This window comes from Lepidochelys olivacea (genome assembly GCF_965140295.1).
Source record: "Lepidochelys olivacea isolate rLepOli2 genome assembly, chromosome: 3".
NCBI lineage: Eukaryota > Metazoa > Chordata > Testudines > Cheloniidae > Lepidochelys > Lepidochelys olivacea.
This window is the reverse complement of record NC_140413.1, coordinates 160,486,820-160,512,708: the sequence shown is the minus strand read 5'-3', so window position 1 is coordinate 160,512,708 and position 25,889 is coordinate 160,486,820. Positions and strand designations below refer to the sequence as shown.

Below are 25,889 nucleotides of genomic sequence, written 5' to 3'. Positions count from 1 at the left end.
ACATCGTCCAGCTGACGGGTCACTGGGGCAAGGAGGGTTGCTGGAGAATGGGGTGGTGGGACGATAAGGGGTCTGGAGGGTTCTTTGGGAGGTAGGTGGGGCTTTGGGCGGCCCCGGGAATAGGGTGTGGTCTGGGGTGGTCCCTTCTGGTCTCCGCTCCAACTGCGACCAGTTTTCTTCTTCTCTGCCACCTCCACCCATCTGGCTCCAATCTCTCCTGCCTCGATTACAGTTTTGGGTTTCCCATCTAGGATGTATCTTTCTATTTCCTCAGGAACACCCTTTAAGAATTGTTCCATTTGCATTAGGAAGGGCAAATTTACTGGAGATTCAACACTTGCTCCTGATATCCAGGCATCCCAATGTTTCACAATGTGGTAGGCATGTCGGGTAAATGACATGTCTGGTTTCCACCTTAGGGCTCTGAACCTCCGACGAGACTGCTCGGGTGTTATCCCCATTCTGACTCTCGCCTTGGATTTAAACAGTTCATACTTGTTCATGTGTTCTTTAGGCATTTCAGCTGCCACCTCAGCTAAGGGTCCACTGAGCTGCGGCCTCAGCTCTACCATGTATTGGTCAGTAGAGATGTTGTACCCAAGGCAGGCCCTTTCGAAGTTTTCTAAGAAGGCCTCAGTATCATCACCTGCCTTGTAGGTGGGGAACTTTCTGGGATGGGAAGTGGTACCTGGAGAAGGATTGCTAGGGTTTGTTGGTATATTCTGCCAGGCCTTTATCCTCTCCACCTCCTCCACATGCTTCCTCTCTTTTTCCTTCTCCTCCTCCACATGCTTCCTCTCTTTTTCCTTCTCCTCCTCCACATGCTTCCTTGCCTCCATTTCCCTCTTGTGGGCAGCCTCCTGTACCTCCTTCTCCAGCCGCATGAGTTCTATCTGTCTTTCATGTTCCCTTTGTTTTTCCTCAGCCTGAAATTTGGCTAATTCCAGCTGTAGTCGAGCTGAGGATTTGGTCATTCTAACCTCTCTGTTTTTAACTAACTTTACACCCGAGGTTTAGAAATAAACAAACAAAACGTGGCTGTAAAATTTTGCTGTGCTGGAATAGAATACCTATTCTCTGATAGTGACTGTCAGCCTACAGAAAGACAATTCCCTTGTCTCTGCTCTGGGCCCAAATTAAAGCAAAAAACCTCCAACTACTTGGAAACCTACTTACCCAGCCCAAAGAAAAAGCAAATGGGTAGAACACACACCCCCTATTTACTTTTAGGAAGAAAAGAAAAAAAAAACCTCTGGGTTGGAAGACTGTGAATTTCCCTGCAGGAGTTAAGTACCCTGCCTCCAGGCAAAGAAAACCTGCAATTCACAAGATAATCCCCTTTTGTCTCTGCTTGGCCACAAGCTAGGCCCGGCTCCCCTGTGCCAGAGCAGGTGCCCCCATTTCCCAGTTAAGAGGGTGGGGCAGCACTGGGAGACTCTGGGATCCAGGAGGGACCCAGTGAAAGGAAGTCCAGAAGGGAAGCTAGAAAAGAGTACCAGTGAATCACAGCAGACTACTTTAGTCAGGACAGGCAGGTGACCGCTACCAGAAGACCATGGACGGTCCCAGAAGGAAGCCGGAGGTGATTCCTGGGGGAAGGCTGAAGGCAGGGAGAGCACCAAGCAGGTTTTGCTGGCTGACTTCCCCAAACCAGAGAGCCAGGGCCAATGGCACGAGGAGGAGCAGAGGCAGTTGCTTGCTGGCTCGAAGCTGGAGAGCTGGAACCAAAGGCTGATGGCAGGGGAGGAGTTTACCTGGTGACAGCTCCAGGGCCAGACAGCTGGTCCCAGAGGAACAGAGAGAGGGTCATGAGGAGTGAGTGATGCTGCTCTGGCAAGGAGGCTCCCAGCAGAGAGCTAAGGGGGTTCCTGATGGGAAGAGCAGGGATGCACTCCAGTTTGAAGGGCTGGGGCAGCTATCCTGGTACAAGGACAAGAGAGGACTGCACTGGAGAGAGCTAGGATGTGGTGAGGGACACTGGGACTGTATGTTGCATGTACTGTTTGGACTATGCTAGGGGAATTTTACATTATATGGGGGTGGGACTTTTGTTATGGATTTATGTGCATGGGACTTTTGTAATAAGTGACTCCCTCTCTCCACCCCAAAGGCTATATTTATGCTTGGGAAGATGCTTTGGACTATGTCTGAAAAGCTGAGGGAAACTGAGGCAGGTACACCTGTCATGCTGTGGTCTGCCAATGGAGGGCACTCTGGGCACGGCTGACCTTACACAGCTATAGGCGCATGCTTCAGGCAAGAACATTAATACATCTCAGTATCGTGTGTGTGGTGTGGTGTGTGTGGTGTGTGTATATTACTGACTCACCATTCCTTGTCAGAACTTTCAAATATAACTCTACCAAACCCATTTCACCTTTCACAAGATTCCTTAACAATGTCTGCTAAAGAAAGGTTTGTGTTCAGACTAAGGCCCTCGTTTTCACCATCTACTTGACCTTGCAGTGAAGTGACCCTGTTGCACATGGACCTTAGTTATGGTCTGTAGCAACATGCAGGGATAGCGAACACAGGATTAGGATCTCAAAGGATTTGGCAGAAAGAGAAGCTAGGTTGTGAGAGGAAAGAATTGCAAGTCAAAACATGAGAACACTAGCGGTGAGACAAACTTACAGGTAATGGACATGGGTTTGTTTAATTGCTTCCCCCCGACCCCAGTTTATCCATGTGTAGAAATTACTCTTAAAATGAAGATGGTAAAGCCAGCAAATCTCAATGGGGATAAGATTACAAGCATAAGTAATATCATAGTTCTACTTTAAGCCTCTAGTCTTTCAGCCCAGATTGGCTAGATGTGCTGAAGCAGCTTTACGAGTATTGTAATTTCTTTGCCGCTAAAATGGATCAGGTGAATATTCTTCAGGACTATATATTAACTGCTTCACTGCTGTCCAGTACACTAAATACACCCATCCAGTTTATATGCGGCTTCTGTGCTCCGTCTACTGTGGAATCCAGAGGGTCAGATTTCAATTCAACATCCATTCTTTAAAAAGCAACATGTGAAAAGGCAAATGGAAGGAATATTCTGAACTCACTCCTTGGCACCAGGAATCAGATTTTCCCAGTTTATGAACTTACTATCATTGTTGTAGATTACCAGAAACATCATATTAATAGGTTCTGAAGTCCAAAAATAACCAGACATCAAATACATAACCAGTGTCCTACTGCTTGCTTAAAGACGCTAGTTTTATTCTGTAAAAACGGACAGTGACCTAAAATTTTGCCACTACAGGTCACCCTGAGGCCTATCTGAAAGGACTTCAGTTTAAATCCTACTTAGTTGGGTTCCCTACTTTCAAAAGAACACCTTTCTATTTGGAACCAAGTGACTCTTTGGTTAGCAATCGCAATCCAATGAGGACAGCTGAATAGACATGGAACTTTGAGACAACTGGCTTAAGCAGCTTGCAGAAGTTTGTACAAACTACTGCCTATGTTCTACGTATAACTAAAAAGCTGTGTTTTTACTACTGTCCTCCAGTCTCTCTCTCACACACACACTTACTTCTAAAAAGACAGTCGACTCCTTAACTGATCAGTAGACAGAAGACAAGAGAAAAATACATTTGAACTTTCAACACGAATGTGTTAAAAAAGCTTGGGATCCTCAATGATCAATATATTTCCCATATTGTGCAGAGTTCAGAAAGGACAAAGATGGCTGTACTTTTGAACAGCTACTCCTTCTAGCCTTACTATTTGAACAGGACTTAAAAAACATCCTGCATTGTAATTATGGGGTAACAGAATACAGGAAACAGTATGGAATCAAGTTTAGAGCACAAAACCTCTGCTCAGAAACTTGACAAAAACTTTCTTGCTTCCGATATTCATTTCTAATAAATCTAGCACGTGAAAGCCAACACACAGTAGCCTTTCAGCAAACATTAACAACCCAAGTAGGAGAACTCTGTACCCACTTCAGTTAGCACATATAGGTGAATTCAGGCTGACTTTTCCCCGTGGTCTTTGGAGGGTTTTCCCATTGGGTTATCTCACTCAGCTTCTCCAATTAAACCAAAGTATCCTCTGCTCAGCAGGCCTTGTTCATTTCACGCTCGCCACACTTCAGTAATCGGACCCAAAAAACATACTGAAAGGCCCCAGGGAGCAGCTGGTATTCTTCAGAACTGAACTCGGAACACATACCATACAGAAACTGAGAGCACTGGGTGTAGCCTTCTTCCATTTCTTCACATTTGTCTGCAGCCGTCTGCATGTCACTGTAGGTCATAGCAAACACAGCAGCACCTGATTCCACTAGGAATTTGCACACCTGGACGTTGTTGCAAGATGCTGCGCAGTGTAAAGGGGTCCTACAAATTGGGGAGAGGAAGAGTGATTGTTAGGTTCAAGACATCTTTTCAGGGTCTTATTGGGTATGTCTACACTGCATCTGGAAGCGAGCCACGCACCCGGGCAGACAGACTTGTGCTAGCAGGGCTCACACTAGGGTACTAAAAGTAGCTGTAGAGCTGCAGCGGTTCAGGCTGGAACCTGGGCTCTGAAGCCTGCGGGGAAAGGAGCTTCAGAGCCCGAGTCACAGTGTCGAAGCAATGTCTTCACAGCAGCTTATAGTGCACTAGAGTTGGTGTACTTGGGTTAGGAGGCTCGCTCCCAGATGCGGTGTAGATATACCCATTGATTTCTTGGGGCAGACTGCTTTTATGCATGATATAGCAATAGATGTTGCATCGGTAAAGACCCCACATGTGAAACAATGAATTTCTAGAGCCAACAGTAGCTGTATTTCCCAGATTACATCAAGTTGCCTCCAAGTGGATGCAGCACAACTACCAGTATCTGGCTACCAACAGGAAAGTGTAATCATGCTAGTTTTCTGCTCTGTCAAATTACAAGAATGTTCATTAAGACAGGTAAAGCCACCTCAAAAATCCTACTGAATTCATGTCTCAAGGACACAGACAACTACAAAATCCTGCCTTCCATTGGTCCTAATTATTTTATTGTGTGTGTTTAGATTTATTATCCTGGGTTCTAGGCACTTTTGATATAATTAGAAGTACAACAAACAATGGTAAAGCCAGCAGCCGTCACATTGGCCTTTATTAGCAAGAAATTCTTCTCCCCTAAAAAAAAAAAAAGTCTTCAGTGTCTGATACAAGAAAGATCCCCCCTCCCCCAACCAGTCACTCAAGTAGAGGACTGACAAGTTTGCAAGGCTAATACACTCACTGTCCTATGCCAGGGTGAGCAAAATGTAGGTTTTCACTTTTGTAGGGGACATTTGGAATTTGGGCAAACAAGCTCCTCCTCATACAATTAGCTGCCTCAGCTAAAAGATTTAAAGAATTATAGAATCATAGGACTGGAAGGGACCTTGAGAGGTCATCTAGTCCAGTCCCTTGCACTCATGGCAGACCATTCCTGACAAGAGTTTGTCTAACTTGCTCTTAAAAATCTCCAGTGATGGAGATTCCACAACCTCCCGAGGCAATTTATTCCAGTGCTTAACCACTCTGACAGTTAGGAATTTTTTCCTAATGTCCAATCTAAACCTCCCTTGCTGCAATTTAAGCCCATTGCTTCTTGTCCTATCCTCAGACGTTAAGAAAAACAATTTTTCTTCCTCCTTGTAACAACTTTTACATACTTAAACTATCATGTCCCCTCTCAGTCTTCTCTTTTCCAGACTAAACAAACCCAATAGGTCATGTTTTCTAGACCTTTAATCATTTTTGTTGCTCTTCTCTGGACTCTCCAATTTGTCCACATCTTTCCTGAAATGTGGCACCCAGAACTGGATACAATACTCCAGTTGAGGCCTAATCAGGACAGAGTAGAGCAGAAGGATTACTTCTCGTTTTTTGCTTATAATGCTCCTGCTAATACATCCAGAATCACTTTTTTTTGCAACAGCGTTATACGGTTGACTCATATTTAGCTTGTGATCCACTGACTCCCAGATCCCTTTCTACAGTACTCCTTCCTACGCAGTCATTTCCCATTTTGTATGTGTGCAACTGATTGTTCCTTTCTAAATGGAGGACTTTGCATTTGTCCTTATTGAATTTCATCCTATTTACTATAGACCATTTCTCAAGTTTGTCCAGATCATTTTGAATTTAATCCTATCCTCCCAGCTTGGTATAGTCCACAAACTTTATAAGCGTACTCTCTATACCATTATCTAAATCATTGATGAAGATATTGAACAGAACTGGACCCAGAACTGATCCCTGCAGGACACCCCTCGTTATGCCTTCCTAGCATGACTGTGAACCACTGATAACTACTCTCTGGGAACAGTTTTCGAACCAGTTTTGCAGCCACCTTATAGTAGCTCCATCTAGGTTGCATTTCCCTAGTTTGTTTATGAGAAGGTCATGCAAGACAGTATCGAAAACTTTAGTAAAGTCAAGATAGCTTGCAATGTTCACTTGAAAAAACACAGATTCTCCTTGAGAGTTGTTTCCACCCCAGCAGGATTCAAATATTAATTTTCAAACAAAATAAAACCCAAACAAGAACAAGTTTTCTACACCAAGTATAGCATTACTATAGCTACTGACTATAAGCCAGAAGCATTATAGTCAGGGTCTTTTTGAGCCACGTCCTCTTCAACCTCAGGATTTTCTGTCCTCCAAACTTCTCCATTGTGGGTTACGCCCTTCTTCCTCCTCTGTCCCACTCAAGGTGGTGGCCAAACTGAGTGAGGAAAACTGATCTAGCAGAGGTTCAGAAGCTTACGCTGCAGGGCTTCATCAACAGGCCATATTTTTACCCTGTCTATATCCTTACTTGACACCTCACCAACCAGGTTCTCCAGCAGGAAAAGCATCACTAATTAGCTCTGTAATATTCCAGCACTTTGTTTACATTGGAGTGAATAATTCTCACGCTCCATTCTCTTTCAATAAGACCACCTTGTGCTGCAACAGTTGAAATCCCACCTGTCCAGAACTCAGAGCTTCATGGAGGGAATGCTTCCAGCTCCAGTTTGCTGTACAAAAAGTAGGGTGCCAAGTTCGAGAGTCACACTCCCATAAGATTAATTCAGGGCAGCCCAAAAGGAGCTGTTCTTTGGCAATGGGTTTTCACACTAATACCACTTAAAGGAAACTGAAGACTGTCCTTACCATCCATCACTATCTGCAGCATTAACATTCACACCAAACTGTACCAGAAACTTTACAATCTCTGTGTGACCAGCACACACGGCATTGTGAAGTGCTGTAATTCCTTCATCATTGGGCAGGCTGGGATCTTCAACCTACAGGGCACAGAAAAAGAAGCCATTCACATTCAAATGCTTTTGTCTACAACACTATTGTCCAGATGGAACCATATATAAAAATGGACAGACTGTCATCTTGTTTTGAAAGATTACTTAAGAGCGAAGTTTCTGTGATGGATATGGGCAACAAGCAGCAACTAAATCAGTGGTTCTCAAACTTTTGTATTGGTGACCCCTTTCACACAGCAAGCCTATGAGTGCGACAGCTGTTATAAATTAAAAACACTTTTTATATTTAACACTATTATAAATGCTGGAGGCGAAGCAGGATTTGGGGTGGAGGTTGACAGCTAGCAACCCCCCAAGTAGTAACCTTGTGACCCCCTGAGGGGTCATGACACCCAGTTTGAGAACCCCTGAACTAAATGAATACAAACCCCCATGAAGTCTCACATGTACACTTAACTGAAATTCACTGTAACAGTCAAACACTGAAAATGGTTTACAGGGAATACTTGCAGTGTCCAGATAATTACAGAATTGATCAGAGCTAAATGTTAGAGGGATGGCATGGCAACTTTTTGGATTTGGGAGTCAGGATTCTTGAGTATTTCACATTGAAACGTAAGCAAGGTAAGTTAGTGATTTGTATTTGTGTGTTATCAAGTCATTTGATATATTATAGATTACATATTGTCAGAAGAGGTCAAGACATACTATGGACAACATGGCAAAATTATTCCCTAAAAAGACTTAACATTGAATATCCAGAACATACACTATGGATATGCTGCCAATTGAACTGACCCATAAGTGGGACCATCTCTTATAGACCTGATGCCATCTTCTCAACATTTAATGTCAAAGTTTCTCTAAATTACAAACTGAGACATGTACAGATAAACTTCAATTTTAATCACATCTCTTATAATATTTTTACCTCATAAATGATTCTCTGCACAAGGTCAAATTCTCCCTCCAAAGATGAATCTAAAAGCAATGCAAGGGGGTTGAATTTCACTCTCATTCCATGGGCAATCCTGTCGGAGCCAGTTTTACGTAAATTCGTCCTCTTCCCCTGGGGGGCGGGGGGGAAAAATACAGGTTTTAGGAATTCTTGCCTAGGTGGAACAAGAATACAAAACTGATACACTGAGAACAATGGTAGAAACTTATTATGAAATCTAGACTTATGATGTTCTAAACCACTACTCTTCCTGCATAGCACTGCAGAGATAGCTAGATACATAATGGGAGATTTTTGCCAGCCTCTGAGGGCTCAGATAAGGGCCACTGCTGGAGATGAGACTGATGGTCCAGTCTAATACAGCAATTCCCATGGTCCTAACACGGCAAAATCATTAAACTAGAAGCCAACTAAAAATACTAACAAGATAAAATATTATTGAATGAGTGCATTTTTGTATTCACAGCATTTTATCATCAATCTGTCAAAAGCTACACAGTAACTAGAAGGATGAAAAATTAGGATTCCATAAGACATTTTTAACACGCTGGTGTAAATTACAGTCCTTCTGGATTTCAACAAATTATTAAAAACTCGTTAGTAGGAACAGGGATTACAGAAGCAAGTCATCTGGCTACATTAAAGAAAATTTTAAAGGGATCCTGTAGAACCATATTTAGATCTAAGTTAACACTTTTACAGCTGTGTTGGAAACAATTTTGACTTTACAAACACTTATTTTAAAGCCCAACACACTATTGTTGAGAATGAGTATTTGTTAAAAACAGCGATATCCCCAGCTGCCCGTGCAGCAGCAGCAAACATTATTCATAGGGCTATGCAAATTCCTGCTGACATATGTCAGGAAAAAAGATGTCAACAGAAGTGAGTCATATTGGCTTCTGCTCATTTAAATAAACAGGAACAAAAACAAAACAAAAAACATTCTGCAGATGAAGAGACCAATCTATGATCTGTAAGTGGATTGACACTACTTTGAGATTTCCAGAAAAATAAATTACAAAAAGCCAGGATTTTTCAACAAAAACAAAAAAAACCAAACACACCAAACCAAACCAGCCTGTCAAGAAATGGGCTCAACTTCTTGACTCATTTCTTCACATCAGTCTAGAATCAGTATTGCAAAGAGAAAAGTTTCCAAAATACATTCAAAATGGCCTCAAAGGTGATCAACTGAATTGAGTTCTTGGGATATGGGAAATCCCAATTGTTCAAGTTCTTTACATCTGCAAGTTTTCTGCTAAGGGCTTTTTTTGGGGGGTGGCGGAGGGAGGGGGAAGGTAACTGGTACTCCATGCGACATCAGAAGACAAAGTGAACTGGATTGAAAGCTATTAGCTCCTCTGCTTTCCAGTTGACTTTGTGGAATCCCACTTTTGTACACCAACCTATTGCGTGCGGAACCGAAAACATTTAACATTTCTGTTCTAAACCAGTGGTTGTGAGGCATGTTTTGTCGTCTCAAAACGGGTTTTCTTACTGTTTATTTTAGTAGCTCGTAAGTGGCACCATTAACCCATATGGACTCCATATGGACTACACTGATGCTAATTAGTTGGAATTGTAGAGAATCATAAAAACAACTAAACTTCAGTAAAATGGATGCAAGTATCTTGTGCTAATTTTAGAATGAAAGTTAACTATAGCCTTTAGCACCACAAGTTGTTTAGATAGTACACTTCCAATATACAACATGATCCTGTACTAAGCATATTAGGCTCCACCAAGTATCAATAATAATGTGAATGAAGATTTCAAGAAGCATTTACCATCTCAAAACCACAATTTTATTACCTCTAAAATGGAATTAGCTTTGCATGAAATGGAGATTTATGCTGAGAACGCCGTTTTCACAAACACAAAAAGGAACTCTAGGATTGTTCTGTGTTGAGTAGTATTTGAAATTTTTAACCAGAGTAAATACTTTTAGAAAAAAACAGGATATCAATACAGCTAGACTGGACACTGACAGAGAGGGACTTATAGCCTGCTAAGGTGACTATTCTCCCACATGCTGGTAGGAAATCTCTACAGCCTACTACACAGTGCAATGCACAGCTTCTATTGGTGAAGCCTAAAACGACCCATGAAGTAATCAAATCTTAGGTTAACTAGAGGGGCTGGTACTTACAGGAGGTAAGGAAAACTGTCCAGTGACTTCAGGGGGTCGCATACTGAAGGAGTCCTCTCCCAATCCTTCTGGTTCTCCTGATGGGTAAGGAGGTGGTGGGTATGGAGGATATTCCTCCATGTAAACTTCCAGTGGTTCTGATGACTCTAGACTTGGTTCCTCCATTTCAGATTGCACGAGTGCATCACTGTCTGATGTTACCTCAGGCACGCTATCTAGGCCTGCTGAAGGCAGAGGCACTTCATTCTGATCTGTGCTTGTGTTTTCTGCTTCCTCGGTGATGGCTGGTTCAGGTGTGGAAGGAACCACTTCTTTCTCAGATTCTGTGCTTAGATAAGGGTTCTGGATTTCCATTGGGCTTTCAGGACTGGCAGACGTGGAGGTTTGTTTAGATGGATATGATGGGGTTGAGATAGTCTCCATGGCAGCCAGAGTGGTTCTCTGATACAAAAGCTTCTGAATATTAGGCCCATTCGGACCTTCTGGCTCAGTAATAGAGCTACGCTTCTTCAGTGGCCTTGGTGCATTAGACAGCTTCTTCCTTAGGGCCTCCAAATCGGCATCACTCTGATTTCGGTAAGGGTTGGATAAGAAAGGCAACAGTTTGGTTGGGCTGAGTGGGCGAGGAATTCGTTCAGTTTCAGGATTCTCATGGGCAGAAGCTATTGTCTCCATTTCGGGCTCCGGACTGCCTTGGCTATTTGAGTAGACGTTCTCCGTCTGCTGTGACGGATTTTGTGCACCGGTTCCAGTAATCACAGGCTTGCCGTACACTGATGAGCAATTCAGAAAGAGAAAACTAAGTATTTGACCAACAAAAAGAACAATCTACTATAGTGAGAAGGTAGAATAATCGTATCCTTTTGAATCTGCTAGAAACCAGCCTTATCCTACAGATATTAAAATAACACCTCCCCAAAGTTGGAAGAAAGGTATTGTTTTAGAGACCAGGGTAAGAGGACAGATACAGGTAACCATATTTTACACAAGCATCTTGCGGGGGGGAGGAGGAGTTGACAGTGTACACTTCACTACTGTTCTCTCTACTACAAACACTGACCTTTAGTAGCTAACAATTTATAGCTTCCATATCACTCTTGATTCCCTAAGAAAGAGATATACACATTACAGTTCCCATGGAATTTTACAAAGGAAAGTGAAAGATATCCACATCCTTACTGCTTGGGAAGTGGGGGCCTCTGGTCTGTGCCCTTGTCAAGGCGCTCTGCACTGCCTGCTGAAAATTCTTCCCAGGGGTCTGCTGCTGCGTGTACATGCTGTATATTGAACTAGCAGCCACGGTCTGTGGCTTTCGAAATGATGGAAGTGGAGTTTCTTTGGATGGCTGAGGGGTGAAAGGTCTCACAGCTGCTGCAGGTGGGCTCTCTTGTTTGGATGAGGAAAGAATTTGGTCCTGGCTAGTGGCAGGACCACTGGGAGGCACAGAGATTCGTTGTTGGATTTGCTGGGAATTATGGGGTGGCTGCTGGGCTGCTGACTTCTGTTTGTTCCCCACTGTTACAATAGCCAAAGGCAGCTTCTGTGGATTTCCATCAGGCTTAGTATCAGAAGGTAGCTGACTGGCTTGACCAAAATAAGGCAAGTTTATCTGTTTTGGTTTAGTGGGAACAGGCGGTGGTACTTTTGTCACATTTTTGTTGGCAATCTGCAAGACAAAAAAATATAGCTGAATTAATGAAAGTCTAATCTGGCACTGTTTTAAAAAGGGTGTTCTAACAGATCTGGTGGGAAAGACACTGTGTAGACAGCACAATAGCTACAGATGTGATTATTTCTGCAGTGCTATTTATGGTCTCTATTGTTATTCATAAGAATGCACGAAATACCAAGATTTGAATTATAATCACAGCTGTTGTACACAATCCCTGAATTGGCCACAGAAAGTCTAAATATCTGGCAGTTGAAAGGGTCTGTTAAAGTGATCAAATTATGGAGGAATCACAGTAGTTCTGTAAGGCTAGCAGGATATTTACTACAATGATACATACATACATACATTTATTCTAACTTCTGCATCCTCTCTATTTTCACATGTAGCACCTGAATTTTTAGTCACAGATTACTGAATCCTGTTGTGATTTATTTAAGATCTAAGGGATGCTACCAAATTGTGTAAACAGATACTCAAACCTAAACAGTTTGTTTTAAAGCATAGGTTCTGTATAGCATCTTAGCAAGGAAATATTGATTGCATGCAAGCAAATGTGAATAGCACAACTACTTGCTCATGATAAATACTCAGAGTAGGTAGAGGGTGTTGATTTTGAGAGCTACCTACTCACATTAGAACCCTACAATTCCCCTCTAGTATTCCCTGAAAAGAACGGGGGCCCTTTCACAATTTTTTTATGGCAGTGTTTGTGAAGCTGTGCGGCAATCATTAATGGAAGGGTTTCCTGGAATGCAGGAAAATGAGATAAGTGCAAAACTAGAAGAGGACTATGCATTTTCTGCATACCTGAGCATCTCGCAGGAGGTCTTCACTGCTCTGGTTTTTTCTCAGCGAGCCCAATGCTGGCCCTCCAGTGGACTGATCCACAGAATCAAACATTGAGAAAGGACGCACTTTCTCCTTCTTCTCTCGCAGGAGAGTCTCTCCATCACCAGCTGAAGGAGAGGAAAGGCAGAATTAAGGCAAATATCTGGAATCCATTTGCATCAATAAGAGGCCCATTTTACTCTTCTGTCACTGTATGGACTTGTATAGGGAAGCTTTTATATAATCCTACCCCACACCCCCAAGCCATACTCTAAAGACCCCAAGAAAAGTTGTACATAAGATGCAAACCAAACCAGACCAGGTCTGTGGGCAATATTCTCTACTGTAACACCACCATACAAAATTAGGGGCTTTAAAAAACAAAAAACCAACCACCAGTAGATTGTTAGTGGTTTTTGCAGGTTACTGTAGCAAACCTACTGTCTTCAATTCTATTACTAAAGTGAATTATAGGCATCAACTCATAAATGTTAACTGGTTTCTCACCAGTGTATAGATTAGCAAATATGAATAAAACGTAAATTTTGTACAAGACAAATAAGAACTTACCTTGCCCTTCATTAGTCACATTTCCTTTTGCTGAAGAAGAGACTGGTCCTTGGCTAATGAAATTGTCTGCATTTGAATTACACCATTCAGGGACAGATGGTGGAGGTTTTGAACCTGGGATTGTAGGGCCTAGTGTGTAAACAGAGGAAAGAAAAACAGTTTTAACTAAAACCATTTTCATTTATTGACCATTGTTCATTAGCCTCTTCATTAAATGAGATTCCTCCAGCATATAATTTAAGATAAATATCACTCTAGATTCCTCAGGCTTTTTAAGAATCCATTGCAAGGCTTGGACACATTTTGCCTTTAATTACAACATAAAAAGTTAACCCAACTTTTATATTTCCCACAGCAGTGAAGCTCACTAATGTCGGTATTTGTCTGCATTTTGGGATTGTAACTTTTTTAGGCAAAATCCCCTAGACTGGTGTTTTCACTGGCATGCTCCTGGTTGGTATGCAACTTTTCTTGGCTAATAAAATATAGTCTGTAAAACACGAAACTGGGGTGGCGGGGGAGGGGGGAAGGAAGAGGGATTTAATGCAAACTACAGAAAAATATGATGCATTAAAGTAGTAGTAAATCCAGCTAGTGACATCCAAAACAACAGAAAAATAATCTGTATATTCAGTGTGCAAACAGACACTGAATTAGAGAGGGATGCTCTTTAAATTCACTAGAGCAGATATAAAGTCTACTTCAAAAACAATTAAGCTGATGCACAGATCTTGTTCTTAGTTTCAATATTGTAGAAGTAAACAGTTTCACTATGTATTTGCAAGATAACACCCTTCTAATAATATTTGAACTGGATTTCTACTTTAACAACAGAGGACAAACTTTTAAGACAATTTCTGTTCTGAACTAAAAGATCAGAAATAGTACCTCTTGGTAACCAGTGACTATGACCATGCTAGAGATAAAATATAACTAGAGTGAGTCAATCTCATGCAGAAGCAGCACAGCACTACACATAGCAAGGTTTCACTATAGAAAGTAAGGTTAGCAACCTATTTGCTGTCTAAAATTAAAAGCCCACTCCCCTTCAATCAAGAAGCCATGGAACCAGGGATCAGCTGATTCCCGGGGTCAACAAATGAGAAAACAGGGGCAGGAGCGAGGTCATAGGTTCAAGAGAAGGGAATCAAAGGGGGATATAGGACAGAGAGCTCTGGTGATTAAAATTTAGGTTTCACTATGGCCAAGTGTGATGCTATGTACCAGATCCTTCGTGGCCTCCTACTGGAGGCCCCATGGTCCTACTACACATAACCCCAGGAATGGGGCAACCAAGGTGGGTCCTCCAGGGTTGCCTAGAGAGGCTGTACAGAAGCAGCCAATCCGAGCCCAGCAGGCTCAGATAAATGGGAGTTGCGGGGCCTTGCCTTAGTGAGTCAGTTCCTTGCTGGGACCAGAGAGAAACGGCAGGGTGTTCTTCTCTGGCCACAGGAGCTTGAGGGACTACTAGAATTTGGTAGTGTCTGCATTTGCTGAAGCTGGGAACAAGAGGTCCTGAGAACTTTAACCCCTAAGATAAAGGGGCCAGGTGGGAGGAGGCCCAGGGAAGTAGCAGCAACAAATTGAAATGAGCAGTATGTGGCTGTGGTTATAGGGTTCAGGGGTTGGAGCCCAGAGTAGTGGGCAGGCCCAGGTTCCCCCACTGGTGAAGTGGTGTAAACCCTCAGAAAGAGACAAGGCTTGTTTGGAAGTCCAAGTAAAGAGCTGAATTTAAAGGGCCCAGAGCTAGGGCTGAAGACCCTAATGAGGGTAGATAAATAGCATTGTTGGACTTGTCACCCCTGAAAGCAGCAAGAGGCACTCAAGAGGTGAGAGTCCTTATTACACCAAGGCTTGAGTTCCACTCCAGCAATTTTAGTCTCTACTTCCAAAATATTTGCTGAGCACTGAAGGACATTTGCACCATCTCTGTGCAATGACTACTTCTTAAATATTAGTGATGGGGAAGGAATGAAGAAGAGGAGCAATGAGTACTGCACAATTCAGCCTCTTTCCCCCTTTTGTGATATGTTGGGTTTCTCTTATGCATTTCTCTCTCAGGGGTCTTGTGTCCCTGTGAAAGCACAAAGGATGTTTTTACATCTCTCAGTTTTTCCACATTGACTGATTAGAGGTAAAGCAAATGTCATTTCATGGCAAGAATTGCATGGAAAAAACATGCCAAGCCCACAAGCACTCCTTTTACACCAGCAGGAGTAACCAAGACCAGTAACCAAGACCAAACTGTTGCTCCCTACATAGATTCATAGCTATTTAGGTCAGAAGGGACCATTATGATCATCTAGTCTGACCTCCTGCACAACGCAGGCCACAGAATTTCACCCACCACTCCTGCGAAAAACTTCTCACCTATGTCTGCGCGATTGAAGTCCTCAAATCGTGGTTTAAAGACTTTCAAGGAGCAGAGAATCCTCCAGAAAGTGACCCGTGCCCCATGCTACAGAGGAAGGCAAAAAACCTCCAGGGCCTCTTCCAATCCCTTCCCGACCCCAAATATGGCGATCAGCTAAACCCTGAGCATATGGGCAAGATTCATCAGCCAGATACCCAGGAAACAATTCTCTGTAGTAACTCAGATCCCACCCCATCTAACATCCCATCACAGGCCATTGGGCCTATTTACCATGAATATTTCAAGATCAATTAATTGCCAAAATCATGTTATCCCATCATACCATCTCCTCCATAAACTTATTGAGTTTAATCTTAAAGCCAGATAGATCTTTTGCCCTCACTGCTTCCCTCGGAAGGCTATTCCAAAACTTCACTCCTCTGATGGTTAGAAAGCTTCGTCTAATTTCAAGTCTAAACTTCCCAATGACCAGTTTATATCCATTTGTTCTTGTGTCCACATTGGTACTGAGCTTAAATAATTCCTCTCCCTCTCCGGTATTTATCCCTCTGATATATTTATAGAGAGCAATCATCTCTCCTCAACCTTCTTTTAGTTAGGCTAAACAAGCCAAGCTCCTTGAGTCTCCTTTCATAAGACAAGTTTTCCATTCCTTGGATCATCCTAGTAGCCCTTCTCTGTACCTGTTCCAATTTGAATTCATCCTTAAACATGGGAGACCAGAACTGCATACAGTATTCCAGGTGAGGTCTCACCAGTGCCTTGTATAACGGTACTAAAACCTCCTTATCTCTACTGGAAATACCTCGCCTGATGCATCCCAAGACCGCATTAGCTGTTTTCTCACGGCCATATCACATTGGTGGCTCATAGTCATCCTATGATCAGCAATTTGCCACCAAAGGTCAGCCTGTTTCCCCTCCACCCCACCAATGACTGAACATTTATAGTAAAGCCAGTGTTACAGGTTTTATTCCCCAAATGCGTGATAAAGGATCTTGGATTGCTTCATTACTGAGTTTAACATCTTCAGGATTCCCACCAATCTGCTAGGGTACACAGATGCTGAATTGGTCTCCTTCTCTGTAATGGCAGGAAAATCGCTAACCAACAGAGTCATTTTAATCTAGTTGTAATACTGTTTGGGGTGCTAATGTAAAGACAGAGAGACTAGAAGAAGATGAAAGTTTAAAAAAAAAAAAGCAGCTTTTGTGGAAGGAATTTAATAGAAACTGAGAATTAGATAAATTACCAGCAGAAGCTTTAGCTTGAGAAACACCTGCAGCTCTCATATTCGGCAGAGTTTGTGTTTTCAGTGGACCATCAGGTGCCTGCAAAGTTGGGATCCCCTCTGGAAATGCAGGTTTCACTAGAAGTTCAGGCCTGGACGCAACACGTGGCATGGTGGAGGATTGGATATAAGGACCTACCGCTGCCACGCGACTTGGGGCAGATACCACTTGCTGGGGTAGATTCCCATCTGAAGAAATCTAAATAAAGAATGCAAGTAAAAATAATTGAATATGGCAGTACACACCACAGGAGTCAGGAAAGAGGCATAAAAAAGCAGTAGCATTCTCTTATTAAAAGTAAGGTTTCTTTACAGTCCAAGTAAATATACCAGGGCTATCTAACAGCAGCATAAAAAAAGCTCTTGACTATGAACACTAAGTAGGTTAACACCAACGCAGCATGAAAAGCACTTTAATAATACAAGACTATCACCACCAAGGGTGAGAGAAGAACAGCCTTCCCCACAAGCAGGGTCTTGACTTAATATTGTTTGGGCAGCAAACTAAACAGGATTATCATCAACTATCCAGCCCTTACCGGTACATTCTCCTTCTGTTGCAGTGCTGCCTTCTTCTTCCACAGTCGATCTCTCAGCTCATTAACACGCTTATCCATAACTGCCACCTCTGAGTTGCGCTTGTTTAAACACTCCCTCTGTTGCTGCAGCTTGGCATTCTGCTCCTGGTTCAGTTTGTTCCTCAACTAAATATATTCAAAAGGGGGGAACAAACCAAGAACAAAAAACAGATCAGCATTCAGGATGAAGACCAGGAGGCACTTGAGGAAATAAACAGAATTCTAAAAGGTAAAGTCATACACACAAATTGAGGTTACTTTTTTCTCCCCCCCCCCATAACAATCTGTTGATTAGTCAATTTTGCTTTAACAATATATACAACCTGTTCAATACAGTATATTCCACCTGTTATCTTGAATAGGATAGATATGCTGCTCTCACAATACTGAAGACTATGTACATCTCATGCAGCTCTATGGCTTTGGAGGAATAGAAATGTGCTGTATTTTTAAGACAAGTAGCGGACCTACCAACTTTTAGCCATTATTGAAAGTTTTCATTTACAAAGCAGATTTGCCATCACCTGCAGCTCCTTGTACAGTCGGTCAAGCTCAGCTACAGCAGACTGGTTGTCATGGTAACCATCAATCCGGCCATTCTTCAGCATCTCCAGTTGTCTGGTAAGTTCCTCTACCTTTGACACAGCCAGTACCAGCTCTCGCTGCTTTTGCTGGAACAAACTGTTCATCTGTTCAATTTCTTCCACTAGAAAGGAAGAAAGCACAATAGCTGCATCTGAGAAAGAACCAAACGTGGGTTGCATCCAAGGCAGCAGTTAAGGGAACAGAGAACACCCTGCAGTTCTTCAGCACAGTGCTGGAGCCAGGTCTACAACAGGCAGTTACAAATCAATTGGACACAAATATCCTTTATAGGTGCTTCTTAGACTAAAGTTAATTTGTTTTCTGGGTCTTTGCAAAATACATAGTAAGGAAAGTTAGTTCCAGTAAATCCCAAATTTAACATTAATTCTGTGCATCAAATGCATTGGTGAGAAACAACCAAAATAAATATTGCTTTGATCATTTGAATGCAAACTTATCAGGCTGAGTTACCAGGAGGAAGCTAACTCCAGCATCATGCAAGAACTGCTCAAGGAAATTAACCCCGTAACACTCAGGTAGGTGCTTTTACAATATGCAGAGTCTTATCGTTAGATAGTATGAATGACTGAGTATATATCCAAGTTATTCAATATGTCATCAAATCTCTTGGGATCTCTGAATGGACTTACAAGCTTATCACAAATAGCATTCTATCGAGACACTCCAAATCAGGAATTTCTACTGTCTGAACCCATTGTGTTAAACTTTAATTAATATTGTATGTCTTATAAGTAGTTAATGAGACATGACAACTAAAAGGACTGCCAAGTATCAGAGGGGTAGCAGTGTTAGTCTGTATCCACAAAAACAACGAGTAGTCCGGTGGCATCTGAAAGACTAAGATTTATTTGGGCATAAGCTTTCGTGGGTTAAAAAAAAAAAAAAAAAAAAAAAAAAAAAATACAACCTCAGTTCTTCAGATGCATGGAGTGAAAATTACAGAAGCAGGCATAAACATACTGTCACCTATAACATATATTCTCCCAACAGTTTCCCAACTTTGCTTATTTTGTTGACCCATTACTACCTTCCACTCATTATCTGATGTCTGCTCATTGCATTATCTTTGAGTTATACTGTAAGCTGCTCAAGCCTGGGGCCTTGCTTTAATTTATATCTGTAAAGCACCATGTGTGTTTTTGACATGAATAAGACTATTTTTCTTTCAACTTTGCTGTAAAAAAGCCTCTTTGCACAATACTATTATATAGAAGGGGAAAGAAAATATTTGAACTCATATGAAATTTGAAGCAAGCATGTGACACTATGATCAACTGGCCAAGATGTGACACCCCAAAAAACTATTTGGTGGCAAGATAATCACAAAAGTAGTATTGCAAAAAAATAAACTAGAGTCTAAGAAGCCAGCTCCTGTTCAAAAGGCAGTAGGGATAGTATGCCATGCAGCATGCAGAGCTTTTGTCAGGGATGATTAAAGGAGGAGGATGTAACAGTCTAAATATTTAAAGGTTGCTAATATCAAGGATGGAAAAAAAAATATTTAAATGTGATTCAAAGGAAGTTTAACTAGGATGAAGTTAAAAACACTATACTAGGCTGAAGAATAGAGTTTCCCTAGGGATGTGGTAGAAACATTGTTTGGACATTTAAAATGAAATTGGACAAAAAGATAGAAAAATGTACTTTAAGCATCAACCCACCATTTGCAGGGAGATCAAAGGGATCACCTAACAGATATTTTAATAATATTTTTCAGATTTTTCAAAACATTCAGTTGATTGACTCTGCACAGGAACATTTTAACTGAAAAGCTTTAAATTTTAAAATGGAAGTTCCACTGTCCAAGAATGTTTTATGAGCTATTTCAGACAACAACTCTCTCCCCCCACCCCCAATATGTCCTCTCTAAAGCGGCTCACCGAGTTTTCCATTGCTGAGTCTTTTCTGCTCCACATGGCCTTTGAGTGCTCTCACTTTCTTCAACTTGGCTTCCTGATTCTCAGCAATTTCCTTTAGTCGCTTAAGTTTTTCCTTTTCAGCAGCTTGCTGTTGCTGTCGCTGATCCTGCTGTTTCAGGAATTTCAAACGCTGCTCCTGCAGGTAGAGACAGGAAGCAATTTAGCAATTAATTTTTGAATAGGTTATATGCTTGATCAAGGTAATGTACTGATGGATATAATCTCAGATGCAGTAGTCTTAAGAGACAAAGTATCATGTCACGTATTGCATATTAAGGTTCTATCCCATAATCAGATGTCAGACGTCTCAAATCAGGAAAGTAATGATCACAGCTACTACAACAAAGGTGATTGGCTTTGCTTACAGAAGTGGGTTGTGAAGTCTTTCCAAGAGAGAAGCACACAGCATAGAATCCATGTGCTGAACTGGCCACATCAATTCTCCAATGACAGCCTTGGCAGGAAAGGTGCATTTGGTTTAGAACTCTTGGAGAGACAGAGTACCATTGATGCTGCACTAGAAAAGCATCTCCATATCTTAAAATGTATGACTCTATGAACAATTGGATTAAAGGCAGAGGGACCATTATATCATCTAGTCTGATCTCCTGTATGTGACAGGCTAAGAGATTTTACCCAGTTACCCTATATTGAGCCCAATAGCTTGTGTTTGACTAAGTCCTTCCAGAAAGGCACGCAGTCTTGATTTAAAGACTTCAGGACACGGAGATGCCACTGCTTCCCTTGGTAGTTTGTTCCAGCAGTTAATGGAGAATATATAGTTACCAGGGGTTATTCAAGCACCCCATCAAAATATCATGGCCCAGATTTTCAAAGATGACCAGTGTTTTGGGGTGGGTGCTCAGCACTTTTTGGAAACAAACAAACCTCACACACACACCCAGGCCCCTTTAAGGCATCTCAAATTGGGCAGAATTTGAGGCACCCAAAATCACTAGTCATGTTTGAAAATATTGGTCTTTAATGATCTTGAAGAAAAAAGGGCCACGTGGGTCACTTTCATAGTTAACCCAAGTAGCACCTGCAGTATCCTATGTTGCATCAGTTTGGTGTTTTCCCCCACGTGCTCGGGAATACCAACTAGTAAACATCACAGCCTCACTCTAGAACAGTGGTTTTCAACCTTTTTTCATTTGTGGACCCCTTAAAAAGGGGCAAATGGCAGTATGGACCCCTTTGGAAGTCTCAGGCAGTCTGTGGACCCCATGTTGAAAATCACTGCTCTAGAAAAGCATAAATTGGTTTATTTTCTTCAGAGATGATCTGATAGGATTCAGCTGGAAGGTGGCCTTGAGAACAAATGGAAGGAGTAACTCAGCAGGAATGGTGAAAAGACTGGGTGTGTGAACAACTTGGACTTCCTAATAATCCTCCAGGAAAGAGAGGCATCCCAGTTGAAACAAATTCTTCTTTTGCAAGGTGCAGGCCACATAGAAAACCTGCCTGATGGATGGTCATCCAGATTATTTATGCAGATGCTGGAAGACAACCACAGGGCAGATTGAGAAACTGTGTACATCCAGTTTTTCCTGTTTGATTTCCTTTGCAATAAGAATTTACTATTTTTGTTCTTGCAGATGTCATCCTGATTTAGATTTATTGCTATTTCTAACACTATCGGCTATTCCCCTTTATTTTTTGGCTGGTTATTCATAGTTGTTAAGTGTTTATATAACCAGGTGAGTTTAGCCTAACAGCGATTCATTCTTGATAACACAGGACATTCTTATCGCTAATCTGGCGGGATTAGGGACACAAAGCTTTGCCCCTGACTAATTTACCCAAGCAAAGTAGGTGTTTGTTGGCAGTGTTAACTTCAAGAGTAAAATCCCAGTCACTTGTTAGAGTTAGATTCAGTTTGGAGCGGACCATGACATATGTTAATATGACAGTGCTTCCAGTCACTATATCCCTGATGTGTGCTTACATGTGATATTCCACACCACCTTGTACTGCCAAATGCAAACAAATTCAGACTAAGTCTCAGTGGATATTTTTTAAATGTGCAAGATTTGGTATCAAAAGCTATTATACCACTTCGGATTTGCTCTAGCTGAGTTATGAAACTGGCTTTCAGCACCCAACTGAGTAAGACTTACTGAAATTCCAGTAACCTTACAATTGGTATGGAGAATCAAGAGTTTCAGTACCCATATTTAAACTTTTCATGCATTAACCTGTAGAATTCTACAGACCAGTCTGCTGATTCAGATAATAAAATGAGGGATGTAAGCCAAGGAAACTCTGCCCTCCCACATTCCCTGCCTATTGTCATAGTCCACTCTTTATTCCCTCTCCCAGAAGCATCCCACTCTCCACCCTCCTAACCTCCCAGTCTTGCCCTATAGGCACAAAGCTGCTCTCTGGTCCATGCTGGTCCTACTCCAATCACAGCTATGGCAGACAAAGACAGGCCAGTGGTGACGTGACAGCAAAGGGAGGCAGGGTTACTAGCAGAGAAAGAATGTTGGGATGAGACAATCGGCTCAGGAGTGCCAATACAGCCCTTCTTCTCCAGTACAGCACTCTCCAAAGCACAGGAAACTGGAGAAACCTGATAACAGGAAACACGTCAGGATAGGCCAGCATGTGATGGGTTCACAGACAACGGCTCATCAACTGATTGTGACATTCTCAAGAGCAGTATGTCTGAATGATCCCTGAATCAAATACAATGTTTGCACCCTGATTTTGCACATGAGTGTTCAGAATGATTTTTGTTGATTCACTAGTTCCCGTTGTTCCCTCACTAGTTTTGTTGAACAGGAACTGAGGACTTAGTCTGTAAAGACGTTTCTAGTTCCTTTTTATCACTACAGCCAGCCCATCTTTTCCAGATGGCTGCCCTAGGAAGCCAGACATGTTGAACTCTATAATGAAAAAGCAAGATAGTTACAGGAGAGTATTACACCAAGAGACAAAAGCATGGTTCACTGATGAAATCCAGTGAATAGCTGGTGACTATACAGAGCAAAATGGGGTTGGCAGAGCCACTACAATGAATTACAACATTGGTGTTATGCTCTATCATCTGAGCAAGCTGTGCGATTGATTTAATCAGCATTTTATTTTAAAACTGTTGGCTATTTACAATGTTGGAGATAAACCCCTGACCAGAAAATACTGGTAGGAACGGAACACTTATTGAGATTATTGTCCAAATGTACAAAAGGGAGCCGGCGTACTGAGAGTACTCAGAAAAAGGGGCGGGGGTGGGTGGGTGGGTGTGTGGAAGGGGAGGAAAAAGGACTCTGCTGATCTTTTGTTCCTGGACTGTAAACAAACATATTTCAAGTGTACCTTGTTAGCCAACATCTGTTGTTGAGCCTCAATTTGTTGCTGTTGGCGTGATGCCATTTCCTGCAGTTCAGCCAGAGTCATATCCATTCTGGGAACACTGATCTGCAGATGAAAATCCAAAATATGTCAAATCTAATGTTTTCAGACTTTGAAAATATGTGTTCTGTTCAGTTATTAAAGAATAAAGGCTTTTAAAAAGAATATATTGAGTCAAATTTATCTACCAGTGTCATGCATTTACAATTCATCCCAGAGGATCCCTTTTAAAAAAGTTTTGTTGGTTGGTTTGTTTTTTTTAAATAAAAAGACTGATGCCACTGTGGATCTATTACGAAATACCTGGCCTGTTTGGTCATCTTTCAAGAGAGCATATAAAGCAGCAGTTCTCAACCAGTGGCCCGTGGGCTGCTTGCAGACCAATCAGCACACAGCTGCAGCCCATGTGACTTCCTCAGGGTCATACAGGTAGTACATATATTGTGGTTTTATGTGGGCCTCATCCACACAAAAATACAAAGAGCTGCATATGTGGCCCGTAATGGTAAAGAAGTTGAGAACCACTGGTATAATGGTACTGTACAAGCTTGTAAGGTACTGAGCACTCTAGCCCCAACCCAGCAAAGCACTGGGTGAATAGCCCATTGAAATCAAAATAGCACAACGTATATGTATTCAAAATATTTTATAAGAACCCATCTGGATTAAGATCAGCATGAACTAAGTGCTTTGATGGATTCACAGCACCTTGCAGGATGGATCCCTGAGCACAGAGAAGTCATCCTACAAAGCAGTCTAAGATCAATTTGTTTTCTGGAATCAGAGTTTAAGTCACAATTTGAAGTTGGCCCAATCACCACATTATGTAACTGGCACACGCTAAACCTGGATTTGGGAACTTGCAGTTAAGGTGGCAGTGGTTTCAACTCCTAAGAAACTGATCTAGTTGAGCTCAACGAGAAGCACAGAACCAAGATGAACAACCTTTTAGCAATATTTGGGAAAAATAAGCAATAAACTAACAAAGGATAAAGGAAATTTATCCTTTCCTTCTGCTTATTGGGTGTTTGTTAAGAGAACTATCATTCTGCAGATCTAATGCTGATGCAGGAATCTGATTGACAGTACTGAGACTGAAGTGCTCTGCTTGGCCACAGAACAGGTACACACTAGTGCAAGCTTCCTCAGACTGCCTTTGCCACTGTGTTTCAACCTAGTGGGGATGATATATAGGAACTGGGTAGTTCAGTCTATTCCTTTCCAGTTCTTAACATCTCTACAGAGACTGCCAACAAGGGTGTCAATTGTGATAGTGTTTTTGTGGAGTGGACTGACCGCATATTTCCAGAGCGGCCACCAAAGATCCAGCAAAATATCTGCCTTTGTCTGCCGGGTTTGGATTTGCACCAGTGACTCAGAATGAAAGGCTCTGCTTAACTGAATTAGAGAGACTTTAACTGAATGCTTACCCCATTTTCTAATCGTCGATCAGCAGCCACTTTTACACCATTTCTCTTTAAGCTCAGATCCTGTGGTCTCTGTCCACTCCCTAGATTAACACACACACACCAGTCAAGGAGAATGTAACACTTGAAATATTTGTACTGCTCCCTTTACACACAACATTCTTTGCAAAGGAGAGGGAGTGCATTTTCTTTCAGTCTAGATTTTGAGAGACTTTCTGGTTTTCTTCTTACCTTTATCAACACTAAAATAAACTTAACTGCAGACCATGAATGTTTTACTAAATGGGCTGTTACAAGGTTATTCCCACCATTGGTGATATGGAGAGCACTACAACACAGGTCTTACTTCTCTTTTCATGGAAATTAAAACAGTCAAATCCTAAATGAAAATTAAATCTAGCACTCGGCCAGGAAAATCATCTGCATGAACTCACTCTCCTTATCTCATAAGCAAAGGGGTTGACTGTTTCAACAGTAAAAGAGGACACTTCATTCTCACTACTGGACATCTGTACTTCACATGGGCAGACAGAGGAGAATTCAAAAATGCAGCCCAGTCAGCCAAAACAATAACAGAGGGAGTTTATTCTCTACTCTGGTGCAGGGATGATGTGTGTACCTGGTGGTTTGTCTTGGCAAAAATTGAAAAAAGTTAAAAGGTCACATTATTGTGAATGCCAAATCATCTACATGCTATTAAAAAAATAAAATAAAAAGAAGTTATTTAAGATCATTTGATAACCCAAGTCACTCTTCTGACCAGAGAGGCATTTATTTTTTAAACAAGAATTCAGGTAGAAGTCTCACTTTGTAGCACACTTACTAGGGTGATAAATGTGATGAAATCCTGTCCCCATTTAAGTCTACGGCCAACACCTGCCGCCCCGCGCCTGCCCCCCCATCACTTCATTGTGACAAGAATT

General features: G+C 41.9%; 1 protein-coding gene across 3 annotated transcripts in view; it reads right to left on the bottom strand.

Moving 5' to 3' along the window:
* Positions 1-25,889, bottom strand: part of TP53BP2 (tumor protein p53 binding protein 2) — an 84,274-nt gene that overhangs the window by 17,724 nt on the left and 40,661 nt on the right. For all 3 annotated transcript variants that reach the window (XM_084624168.1, XM_084624169.1, XM_084624170.1), the window contains 13 exons: positions 24,970-25,049; positions 23,504-23,605; positions 20,144-20,318; positions 18,182-18,363; positions 17,619-17,783; positions 17,041-17,278; positions 13,415-13,543; positions 12,824-12,972; positions 11,524-12,010; positions 10,345-11,117; positions 8,166-8,303; positions 7,128-7,261; positions 4,177-4,343 (listed from right to left, as the gene is read on the bottom strand). In XM_084624168.1, the coding sequence (XP_084480294.1) occupies positions 4,177-4,343; positions 7,128-7,261; positions 8,166-8,303; positions 10,345-11,117; positions 11,524-12,010; positions 12,824-12,972; positions 13,415-13,543; positions 17,041-17,278; positions 17,619-17,783; positions 18,182-18,363; positions 20,144-20,318; positions 23,504-23,605; positions 24,970-25,049 (2,919 nt within the window). The remainder of the gene's footprint in view (positions 1-4,176; positions 4,344-7,127; positions 7,262-8,165; positions 8,304-10,344; positions 11,118-11,523; positions 12,011-12,823; positions 12,973-13,414; positions 13,544-17,040; positions 17,279-17,618; positions 17,784-18,181; positions 18,364-20,143; positions 20,319-23,503; positions 23,606-24,969; positions 25,050-25,889) is intronic.